General features: G+C 39.0%; 1 protein-coding gene across 2 annotated transcripts in view; it reads right to left on the bottom strand.

The window, feature by feature from the left end:
- Nucleotides 1-12,590, bottom strand: part of LOC122563980 (doublesex- and mab-3-related transcription factor 1-like) — a 138,056-nt gene that overhangs the window by 40,093 nt on the left and 85,373 nt on the right. For both annotated transcript variants that reach the window (XM_043718374.1, XM_043718386.1), the window contains exon 4: nt 11,029-11,049. In XM_043718374.1, coding sequence (XP_043574309.1) covers nt 11,029-11,049 — 21 coding nt within the window. The remainder of the gene's footprint in view (nt 1-11,028; nt 11,050-12,590) is intronic.

Here is a 12,590-nt window from a genome sequence, read left to right as displayed (position 1 = left end):
AACGGCTAAGTCAGGTGGGAAGGTTACAGGTGGGACGTCCACACTTACCCACTTCCATCTTGATTAAACCTGTGGTAAGGTGGCCTATGGATGGCATGCCCACAATCAATTAAGGCCTTTGAAAGAGCAGTAATTCCCATGTAAGGGAATCATCCCACCATCACTGATAATAGCCCATTCCTCATTCAAAAGCACTCAGTGCTTGACCATGGGGCTTGTCACTGAGGGTGCACGTGGGGCTGCAGAATGCTACCCGATTCCACTATGAACCTCCTTTCCACTGCTGCTGGCCTCTGATTGATCAACAACTCTCAGCAGGTGGCACTTTTGACTTCGGTCCTTGATTTGGTGGAAGACCCATCATTGGCCTCTTAAGTGCAATGTGTACAATAGACAAGAAGCTTTTCTTGAAAACAGGTGATGTGGAATTCTTGCCAGCTGTCTGGTCAGCAGTTAAAACTGCCTTCACAAAGTTCCATCCATTGTCTTTTAATACAATAATTTACAGGGTTCTGGTGACAGCGAATAACTAAAATGCTAATTTGCAGACGACTAGCTGCAGCTCATTTCTTGCGCATTCTGTTTTTATTTTGTGCCCACTTTCTGTACTGTTTTTATCCCTGGTGGCCCTGTTTGACATGTTGCAGTTTTTCTGCACACTCTATGTTCCACTGTTTAATTTCTTTGTAATCAAATCAGCATATGCTATAGTGATGTCAATCTCATTGTTTTTGTTAATCAATCAATCTGAATAATGTTCATTTATTTTCATAAACTATAATCTACTATCCGTTTCATCAATAACCTGAGGCACTCAAAATTCTCATTTCAATAAAAGGTTTGTGGTTTCCTGTCAAAACATCAGAATGCATAAAAGAGTAAACAAAGATGATTAAAAAAATGGAACAATTTAAAATGCAAGCGGTTCAGACAGTGTCACAAATTAAAATGCTATACACTCATGACTGCACTCAAATTGTAAAAATGATTTAAATGTTTTCTTAAAAGCTACATCACTTTGGTTGGAATTATTGCCTAGAATTGAATCTTGGGAATGAACAGCAAAATTGTGAAGATTTACAGAAATTTCTTTAAAAAGGAGACCACAACTCAAATGAGAAAATGATCTTTATTGCAGTAAGCTGGTGCTGATAAGAATCCAAATAACCCAGTAGACAAACAAGGAGCAGCACTGTTACACATTGAAATTCTGTTTCCTGTTGGTCTAATCTATTTTGATATCTCTAAGAAGAATGGCAAGAATTTTACAAAAATCAAATGGAAAGTGCTTAACATTAGTAAATGGAATGCAACATTATATGCAAGTGAGCTAGAATCTCCTGGAAATTAGCTGGAAATCACTTATCAGTTGAAAGAGAGAGATACGTTACCAGGAGAAATGGTTTTAATGAGGAGTCCTTGCTAAAGGTTTAACGTATCTTTTTTCAGATGCTGACTTTCTCCCGTGTTACAAGCCTCAAAAGCCATCCAACACACAGACAGGGCTTCTTACCAGTTTACTGCCTTAACTGTCAATTTTAGACTTTTCTATTGCTATTCACTCATGCACTTTTTCCCCATCCCTTTCCGCACATCTTTCAATCTTAACTTTTGGTCTTGGCCCACAAACAAATATGACAAAAAAATTTAATTTCAAAGCAATATTAGCACTCTGCTTACAATTAGAATGTGAAAAATGTCACAACGATGGATAATTGGGCCATTTTTCAGGTGCCTCTAGAGGCTACCAGAAAGAGACATTTAGTCCCTTATATGTGTAAACTAGAACTCAATGCAAGCAGAATTATGGCAAAGTGAAAGAGAAAACGCATACGACTAACTAAATGTTAACACTGAAAATAATTTTATATCATTGTAACTTTCACTTCGAATGTGGAAAGGCCCATCACTGGGAAATCATGGGGAATCATGCTGCCTCACCGCGCCAGGGACCCAGGTTCAATTCCTGCCTTGGGAGATTTGTCTGTGTGGTGTTTGCACATTCTCCCCGTGTCTGTGTGGGTTTCCTCCGGGTGCTCCAGTTTCCTCCCACAGTACAATGATGTGGAGGTTAGGTGAATTGGCCATGCTAAATTGCCCATAGTGTTCAGGGATGTGTAGGTTAGGTGCATTGGTCTAGAGTAGGGGAATGGGTCTGGGTGAGTTAATCTTTGGAGGGTCGGTGTGGACCTGTTGGACCGAAGGGCGTGTTTCCAAACTGTAGGGATTCTATATACAAGTTGGAAACAGAAAGTCAGGTATTACTGCAGGACTTAGAAGCCTGCAGAGATGCCAAGTAATGCATTAACAAGTTCGACAAACCCTCACATAAATGGAAAAATGATAACTGACCCAAGAAGCCAGCTCTAAGCCAAAATATGTCTATTTATAAAGATATGTATTTATTTTGTCAATGCTGTTGAAATGGCAAATAAATCCACAAGATGTAGGAGCAGAAGTAGGTCATCGAATGCACTCCACCATTCCATGAGATCATGGCTGATCTGATAACCCTCAACTTCACTTCCCTATCTTTACGCCCTAATACTTGATTCTCTTACAGATTAAATATTTGCCTATCTCAGCCTTAAATATATTTAAGAACCTAGCTTTGACCTCTCTAGGGTAAAAAATTCCAGATTCACTGCTCTCTAAGAAGTTCCTCTTTTCTCTGAAATGGACAGTCTCGTCCTCTGAAATTATACCCTCTGGTTATGAATTCTTGTACAAGAGGACCAAATCCCTCCATGTCCACCCAGTCAAACATCGATTCTTATGTTTCAAAAAGATCATCTCTCATTCTACTAAATCCCAAAGATTACAGGCCCAACATACTCAATCTCACCTCGTAAAATAATCCTTCAATACCCGCGACCAACCAAATGAATCTTGTCTGGACCGCCTCCATTACCCTTCTTTAGGTAAAGCAACCAAAACTGTTCACTATATTCCAGGTGTGGTCTGACTATTACTTTGTATAGATTAGCAAGACCTCCCTATTTCCATAGTTCATGACCGATAAAATAAAGACCCAACATTCCATTTGCCTTCCGACTGGAAGCTAGATTTTTGTGATTCATGCAAAATGACCCCAAATCCTGCTGTGTTGTTGCTTTCTGGAGTCTCTCTACTTTAAAGAAATATTCAACTCCTCTAATCTTCCTGCCAACGTACATAACCACAGATTTTCCCACTTTATGTTCTGTCTGCCAAATTTAATTTGTCTTTATCCCTCTATAGACTTTTTTTTAATCATCCATAACACTTGTCTATTTTTGTGTCATCCACAAACCTAGCAACAGTACGTTCACTTCCTTCATTCATAAATATTGTAAATAGTTGTGGCCACAGCATTAATCCCTCTAGTGGCACTCCACTAGTTAAAGAGGTCAATATCTTGAAATAAAGCCCCTTTATCCCAACTCTGTCTTCTATTAGGGAGACAATGCTCAATCCATGCTAATATACTACCCCTAACACAATGGGCCTTCATCATATCAAATAGTCTTACATGCAGTACCTTATCAAATGTCTTTTGCAAGTTCAAATATATTATATCTATTGGTTCCCCTTTATCTCTATTCCGCTTGTTACCTTCTTTAAAAAGTGTAACAAATTTGTCAGGCATGAATTCCCCTTCATTAAGCCCTGCTAATTCAGAATGATATATTTTTAAAATACTCTACTATTACTAATAGAATAGACTAACATTTTCTCAATAATTGGTGTTACATTAACCAGTCTACTGTTGCCTGGTTTTGGCCCCCTCCTTTTTAGATAAAGAGTGTTACATTGCTAGTTTTCCAATTCTCCAGGACTTTCCAGAACTTAAGGATTCTCAGAAGATTAATACCAGTGCACCCACAATTTTTATAGTTACTTCCTTTGGTATCTTTAGTAAATGACAAATGTCAATTTAGTCATGAACAAGTTGAAGAGAAGACCTGGTCTTTTATGCCCATACATTAAAATGTAGTCTTATCAATGTTTCGAATGGGTTAACAATACACATTTCTAAGAATGGAAGGAAATAACATGAAACATGCAAACTTGATTCAGCTGCTGTTTGTAGGACTCTTTAGCATTATCTTATTTTTTGTGACTTTTTTTTCCCTTATTTGGACGCAGGTTTTGAGTTTTCTGAAGACTTTATTAAACTGGGCATCATGGACAATTCTGCTGTGAAGCGGGAACCATGGAGCATCAAAGAGAGTACCTCTCCTCTGAGGTATCTCATTCAGTATGCCTACAACTGCTCCTATACAATTGTGATGCAATTGCAATAATATGAATCGCTTCACTAATTCAAAATAAAAGATAATCATGTTCCAACTTGAAGACTTGTTAGCCTTAAAAAGTAAACTGCAGGCATACAAATACTTGCAGATGTAATATTAAGTATCAGTTATAACCAAATAAAATCCCCATAAGACCAGAACAGGAACTCAGTCTGATTATATAACCAAGAGCCATATCAAAAATTCAAGGGCGATGCAAAACATCTATAACAAATTGGAAACCCCACCATGTTACTTCCATCTGACAAACTCTACAATCAAACCATTTATGCTTCTGTCTTGGTTGCCAAACCAAATGTCAATTCATCTAGACTATTTACCACCTATTCTATATGGGTTTTGATCTTACTTATTTTTCGAATTATAAAACTTTTATAAATCTCTAACTGGCAAGTTAGACAGTGAAAAAAAAAGGACTTAGTTTCTCTAAATCTCATTACTTTGCCAGTAGCAAAACAGTAGGGCCAAATTTTCTCATGCCTGGTGTGGCGCTAGAAAGGTGAGAAAATATAGTAAGAATGAAAAAAAAATCTGATTCTTGACACTGAGTAATGTTTTTCCAATTTCCCCACAAACATTAAGTGCCAACTTTAGAATCCTCTCATTAAGTGATAACTACCTTACTTCCATGCATTTGCATTTCACTGAAGACCCAACTCTCTTTAGTTACACCCACTTCCAATTCTCCTCTTCAACATCGAAAAACTAAATGAAGGGAATTATTGAGTGATGAGTCAGAGAGGGCATGTAGTGGCGGCAGATCGTTGAACACTTGTCTTGACCACTGCATCTTCACAATAATGTCCCTGCATGTTTCATGGATGCCATTCTCCTGGATTCTTCATCCATGAAAGATAGCACTGACAGATCATGCCTGCTCTGGGACCAAATCAAGACCAAAATAAGCCCTTCAACACTTTACTTGATGCTCAGGGACATGTGTGACGTACATGCTTCTGCCAGATTGCTTTGTGCACAAGGCCATACATGCATCTCATACATCTACATGGGATATCTTTGCGCTGCATGGGCTAATGCATTATATAGCTCTTTTCTTGCTTACTGAGTCCTCACTCATTGATTACAGCACTGAATTATAAGTTGCCAGCTTCTGTATTGCTTGTATTGCTTTCTGAGTGCAGTGTCTTGGATGTTCAGTTATAGGCTGCCTGCCTCTGTGGACCTAAGACCATAAGACTATAAGAAATAGCAACACGAGTCATTCAGCACCTCAAGTCTGTTCCAGGTTTCAATAGGATTACAGCTGACCAAATAATGCTCACTTTCTTGCCTTTTCCATGTTACCCTTGATTCCCCAACTGATCAAGAATCTATCTCAATCGTAAATATAAACAAGGAGTCGGCCAGCACAGCACTCTGTGGCAAAGAGGTCAAATGACAGAATTCTTCCTCATCTCAGTCTTAAATTGGCACCTCTTTCATTGAGATGATGCCCTTTGGTCCTAGACATTCCCGTGAGCAGAAACATCCTCTCAGTATTTACCCTGTCAAGGTCCTTACAATTCCTACATGTTTCAAGGACATCATATTTCATTCTGCTAAACTTCAGTGAGTAGAGTACCAACCTGTTTAAGCCTTGCTCATAAAATAATCCATCATCATAACGGAGTTTGTCTGAGCTGCCTCCAATGAAGTGATGTCTTGCCTTAATTAAAGGGACCAAAACTGCTCACAGTACTCCAAATGTGGTCTCATCAACATCTTGTACAGTGGCAGTAAGACTTCTCTACTCTTATAATCCAACCTCCATGAAATAAGGAGGAGAAAGTGAGGACTGCAGATGCTGGAGATCAGAGCTGAAAATGTGTTGCTGGAAAAGCACAGCAGGTCAAGCAGCATCCAAGGAACAGGAGAATCGACGTTTCGGGCATGAGCCCTTCTTCGGGCTCATGCCCGAAACATCGATTCTCCTGTTCCTTGGATGCTGCCTGACCTGCTGTGCTTTTCCAGCAACACATTTTCAGTCCATGAAATAAGGGCCAACATACCATTAGCCTTCCTGACTACCTGCTGTATGTGTGCCTATTTTCTAAGGTTTGTGCACAAATAGCCCAAGTCCCTTTGTGTTGCAGCTTTCTGCAGCTTCCCATCATTTAAATTATATTGTTCTTTTGTTCTCCCTTCCAAAATGAACAACTTTGCATTATACTCCATTTGCCAACATTTTGCCCACTTACTTAACCTATCAATATCTCTCTGTAAACTGTTTGTATTCTTCTCATAACCTGCTTTTCCACATAGTTTAGTGTCATCTGCAAACTGGGCTAACAGTATATTTTCTCTCTTTCTCAAAGTCATTAACAAATATCGGGTGGGGTACTCTTCAGAGGGTTGGTGTGGACTTATTGGGCTGAAGGGCCTGTTTCCACACTGTAGGGATTCTATGAACCATATTGTAAAAGGTAGCTTCGAAGAGAAAAAGGCAAGCAAGAGAACCTGGCTCACATGCCACAGGAGGATGAATGATCTTCTATGCACTGCATCGTCTACTCAATGTTTCATATTCTCATGAGTTAGTGAGTTGCCTCTGCAGAAATTGTTACATAGGAAGTTGGGTGGCAGATGTATCAATAAGATATCTCATCTACAGTCATATGTCACTTAATTTTATATCCTGTGGTACTGTCTCTCACATATGTACCAACATTCAAACTTAAAAAGATCAAAGGAGCTACCGCACTAAGCAGCTCACACATCATCAGCTCACTGACCATTACAACTAGGTGAATGCAAAACTCCATAAGACAGCCCTTTTGAGTTGTGCCCCGCTTGCCTGCACTGGTCAGGTTTTCTGGCACTGGCCAGTGTTACTGTCTCGTTTAGGAAGTCTTAGTGGTTTGGCCAGGCTTCACGCCTCACACTATAAACATTCAACAGCAACAAGCCAGATTGCTGAAATAAAACAAAGAACTGCAATTGCTGGAAATTTGAAAGAAAAACATAAACTGCTAGAAAATCTCAACCAATCTGGCAACATCTGTGGACAGAAAGCAGACTTAACATTTCAAGTCCAATGACCCTTCTTCCGTTGAGTTTCTCCAGCAATTCTATCTTTGCTGCATATGACTGACACTTTTGATGAGCTGGGAAAAAAAAGAGGTTTCATCCCTTATAATGGAACCATTCAACTGTAAGAAAGCAGTCTTCAAATGATTGAAACCTCTCATCTGCTGGTCAACTCAATCAGGGTTCACTCCTTACACTCTCAGCATTTGCAATGAAGGAGTCAAGTCAGCGAGGTTTATACTCATCGGAGCTTTGATGAAGCAATCTATTCCACCAGATACACACCTCATGTATATAATATGAAGTGGGGTTTGTGAACATAAGGGTATCCTGTTTTTGGATAATAAGATTACACCCGTAAGCATAATTCCAAGCGCTATGGTATTAATGAGCATTCATGTCACACTGATGAATGCAAAACAAAATCCCACTACAAATTTCTCAGAACTTACCAGTAAAACTTTGGGATACTGACTTTTTGCCTCCCAACCAATAACTTCTCCCACTCACACTTCTGAACTCCAGGCTGGCTTGATAGATTCTGTTTGAGGTGTCAGTATAAAGTAAACTTTCTATTTGCAGCTCATTAACTTGGCGCTGCCGCAATTTGTTAACAGTCTGCCATAGCTTAGAGTTCTTATGGTATAGTGATAGTGTCTCAATTTCTGGCCTCCTGTGTTCAAGTCCTACCTGATCCAGAGATGTATACAACAACAGCATCTCTGAACACGTTGATTAAAAACATGTTCTGGCGTGGCTTTAAAAGGAGCTACATTTTTTTGTGGCAAAAGTAGGGAAGAAACATTTTGGAGCTGTAGGAAGATGGTTGGAGGCAAGAGAGCCTCCAGGAGAGCCCTGGAGTTTTGAAATTCAGCCCTGAGGAGGTTGGTGAGCAGCTTTTTAAAAAGAAGCATATCTTTGTTCCCCTTGGAGGGTCAACAGATCTCAAGGTAAATTGATGAAAGGGTACAGTATACAAATGCAAATCAAAACCTGGTTATAGCACAGGAAAGAAATGTAATGATCTGACCAGCAGTTCCAAGATAAGACACCACACACATTGCTGAACTCTAAATCATAAATTTGGTAAACTCACTGAATTTGAGTTTCCAAGAAGATACTCTCAATCTCCTATGGAAATTCCACTCAGTTTTAACACTCGATCCAAACCACAACTGAACACTTGCCAACAGGACATGATTCAATGACAAGCTAATAAAAGTGACGATTAAATTCCGCTGTTTCCACTTTTACCTGAACACAAATATAAAGATATGACAGGCCTTAGATGCTGAGGGTTTGGATCTTATCATCATAAATTTGGCATAGAGAGGGGTTGTTATGAAAGGTAAGAGCTTATCCTGTGTGCCTGGGGTCAGGACCATCAGTGAAGTAGCAGTGACTGGTGCTGAGTTCTTTCATTTTATTATACATATATGGTCTTTTAAGTTAGTTTTCTTAGGGACTGGCATTGGCTGTGTCAGGGAAAGCCAAAGCTGCAGCAGGTAAGTGTGTGCTTTATCCCATTCTAGAATTTAGGCAGCAGCTTTCCAGTCTCAACTGTACATAAACTTCTACTCGACATGCCAATTCTGTAGGAACACATGTTATGCACAAAACAAAAATAGCTTTTCAGCCCAATTTAACCTCCAATACCGCTACTGAATTTGGGACTTAGCAAGCTGCTATATAAAGAACATGCAAATTATATTATAGTCACAAACTTACTTTCCAGTGTAGCTAGAGCCTTCTCCACATTTTTAATATATGGTTGTCAGAGCTATCAATAGTAAAGTTACCATACCTGAACATTCCAGAGACAGTTCTAATTCTGCACAGAAAGTGCAGGGGACAACCCATGCACAAGCTAAGGTTGAAAAGATGAAACAGGAATAGAGGCTATCCAAGGAATGGAAAAATAAATAGGGCCCTAAATTAACTGTGCTAACAACAGATGAGTACAGTCATTGTAATAAGCAAATGGGAACGGAGCTCAGTCATTCATACCTAACCAATTGTACAACATCATGTGGTTTGAAGCTAGTGTCTGCATGGTTACTGACGATAGTATACATCAGAAGCCCCAGAACTCTCAAATGTGAGTTTCTGAGGGTGGCATGAGAATCTGTGTCAATGAATGACAGACCTTCTGAAAGACTGAGAAGCTTCTGGTAAACCATGTAAAGAAGCTGGCACAGATTAGCCTTCCAACCATGCAACAGCTGACTCTGAAATACTGTCTCCAACTGGAAATGTAATGTTGCTTCCAGGCAACAAGTTTTTCTCGTTAGCTGACTCCTGAGAGGAGAACTTCTATGGGGTTTGCCTGATCTCTCTCTGCAGTTCAAGCAAAAGCCCTGTAAAATCAGTATGAACGTATTCTGGTATGTCCACAGTGTTCTCCAAAATATTCATTTTCCATAATTGATGGACTGGAACTAGTTGATTGAGGCTTATCTGTGAACACAAAAAGTAATGGCAAACAAACTGTTAAATCATTATATAATACACTGAGATGAAAAGTAAATTTGCAAAAGTTCTAAAGAGTACAAAGTAAATGTACTATGAAATTTTACCATATGAGTTTGCTGTTTTTATGTTACATTTCTATGTTTTTTTGGTCTTTTCTGTATTATACTGCAAGTTACCATAGTTGAGATAAATGTAATTAGAACTTACTCAACATCTGCAAATCCAGATACATCAGGTACAACTTTGAAGAGTTTCATACTTGTTCCTTTGTTTAAGTTAGACTTCTTCAGTGGCCTATCAACACAATCATGTCTTTATTCCTTGAGCACTGAACAGAAGTTTGCTTTTCAGCAATTGTCTCAGCCCAGTCATTCTTCTCTACAGTAACCTGTACAATTTGACAAAGCTTAAACATTTTGATTATATTATTTTACTTACAGTTTCCCCAGAGTGTGCTCTTCCTTTTGAAAACTGACTGTTCTATGAAACTAAACAAGGTGCAGAATCACAAGGAAGTGAGTGCTTGTATATTTTTTCAGACTAACATGGCTATTATCAGCAGTAGTGTTCCAAAGAAGAGTTACATTCAACTTGAAATGTTAACTCCGTTTCTCCCTCTGCAGATGCAGCCAGCCATGCTGAGTTTCTACAGCACTTTGTGCTTTTATTTCAGGTCTCCAGCATCTCTAGTATTTGCTTTAATCAGCAGGATAGTTTCAGACATTCTTTCATGCCTAGAATTCAAATTACTAGCCAGTTCCATCAGCCACTCATTTTGATTCAATATCTTTCTTGAAACTTATGAAGAAATGAATATTATGACATATAGTACTGGATGTATAGGATAATGTATTTCATATGGATACCTACACCTCTATGATCCTCCTGATTGCGTAGGGGTTAGCCAGAAATTCTGTCTGTAACATATACAGGGCCTCCTGTTCTTCATAATATTTATATGACCTGTCAGCGCAGCATTAACACAGGGATGACCTATAATGTTGGAAGTCATACATTGTACATCTCAGCTACAAGGAAATGCTGTGCACATGGACCCGGCTATAAAGACAAGGTTTAAATATGCTCAAAATGAGGAGAAATGTAAACTAAGTCAATGAACTAAATTATTTGAATGAAACAAGGTATTTAGATCCAAAAGGATTTTGAACAAGTGGAAGGAGAAGAAATTACCATGCAAAAATTAATAAATTGAAAAACAAAGATAGCTTACCTTCTCATCACTTTCATTTCTCTGAAAATTAAAACGTACACAATTTAAATTATACACTTTGTCTCAGATATACAACGTGCTTCAATATCTAATGAACATAATCTATTTGTAACAAACTAATCTGGATCTGTAAGTCAAAAGTAAATAACTGAATAGTTAAAAGGTGTCAAATTATCAAACTGCTTGAGTTTTTAAGTACTGATTAATCAATCTATCCAAACAGGTCGTGAGGACATAGCTGGCCTGCACAGCTCCACTTTGAACTGCTAACCAGCATACAGGAACTTAAAATTAAATATTCATAATAAAATAAGAAAGCTGTATCATAATTGGCTGGTTGCTCAAATGCAATGGACCTATACTGACAGCGATGACTAACTTAAGTTGGGTTGGAAAGACTTCTGATCACAAAGTTTTAACTCCACAGCATGCATCTATTATTTTTCAATAGGTTCCACACCCAAAGCCAGCCTGAATGACAAACTTGGTTCCCTTTAAGGCAGAGAATATACTGTTGGGGCTACAGGAAAGGAACTGACACTCTAATGGGAAGTCTGAGTTTTGAAGGCGAAGGGAATGTTCAGTCCCTGAAAAGGACAGATGGCAGAGGGGAGTGGACCAATGGCAAGAAGAAGCACGTGGCTAAGTGTTTGGGACAAATGGCAGGAATAAGGTAGCTTGGTGGGTGGAATTCTGTATTCCTCTGCTTCTGGTCCACAAGCCTTGTTGCAAGGACATTAAGCATCTCCTTTCCTGCTTTAAGCTGCTGGTCTTCTCAGTCTGGAAAGATTTGCTAAAATCGAGTATCCAAGAGCCATTACAATTTTTAAAAAGTGAACATGCCTCTTGGCTGCACCTCCCATCCTTTGGTTTGGGTGGAGGTGAGGAATAGTAGGGGAAGGAAGTCACTAATGGGAGGGGTCTACAACCTCTTAAACTGAATAACGAAGTCTGACAAAGTAGTCTGGATAAGGAAATTGTAGAAGGCTTCTGAGGTAGATTCTTAGAGCAATATATTCTAGAACCAACCAGAGAACAATTTATATTAGACTGGTATTGTGGGATGGCAGGATTAATTAATAACCTTGGAGTAAAAGTACCCCTAAGTAGCCGTGAGCACAATATGGTAGAATTTTGCATCCAGATTGAGAGGGAGGAGAGGTTTCTAAAACAAGTATTTTAAACTAAGGGCAACTTTGTGAGCAAAAAAGCTGAGTTAGGTGATGTGAACTGACATACTAGGCAAGCGACCTATAGGGATGTGGTCGTAAAATTTAATGGGATATTTCAGAATACGCAGAATAATTTTTTAAAAGATCCTGGAGAAACTCAACAGCTTTTGGAGTCCTGCTCCTTCATCAGGTACCGAATGTCACTTACTAGACTACCTACTTGATGAAGGAGCTGCACTCCAAAAGCCTGTACTTCCAAATAAACCTGTTAGACTATAACCAAGTATTATGTGATTTTTAATTCGGGAATGAGAACAAGGAGTTACTGGTTTACAATAATGAAGATGAAGTGCTGTGGGCTGACAGTCTTTATGTCCTGATGAACTTCAT

The sequence above is a fragment of the Chiloscyllium plagiosum genome, chromosome 2 (genome assembly GCF_004010195.1).
Source record: "Chiloscyllium plagiosum isolate BGI_BamShark_2017 chromosome 2, ASM401019v2, whole genome shotgun sequence".
NCBI lineage: Eukaryota > Metazoa > Chordata > Chondrichthyes > Orectolobiformes > Hemiscylliidae > Chiloscyllium > Chiloscyllium plagiosum.
This window is presented reverse-complemented; position numbering and strand designations above follow the sequence as displayed.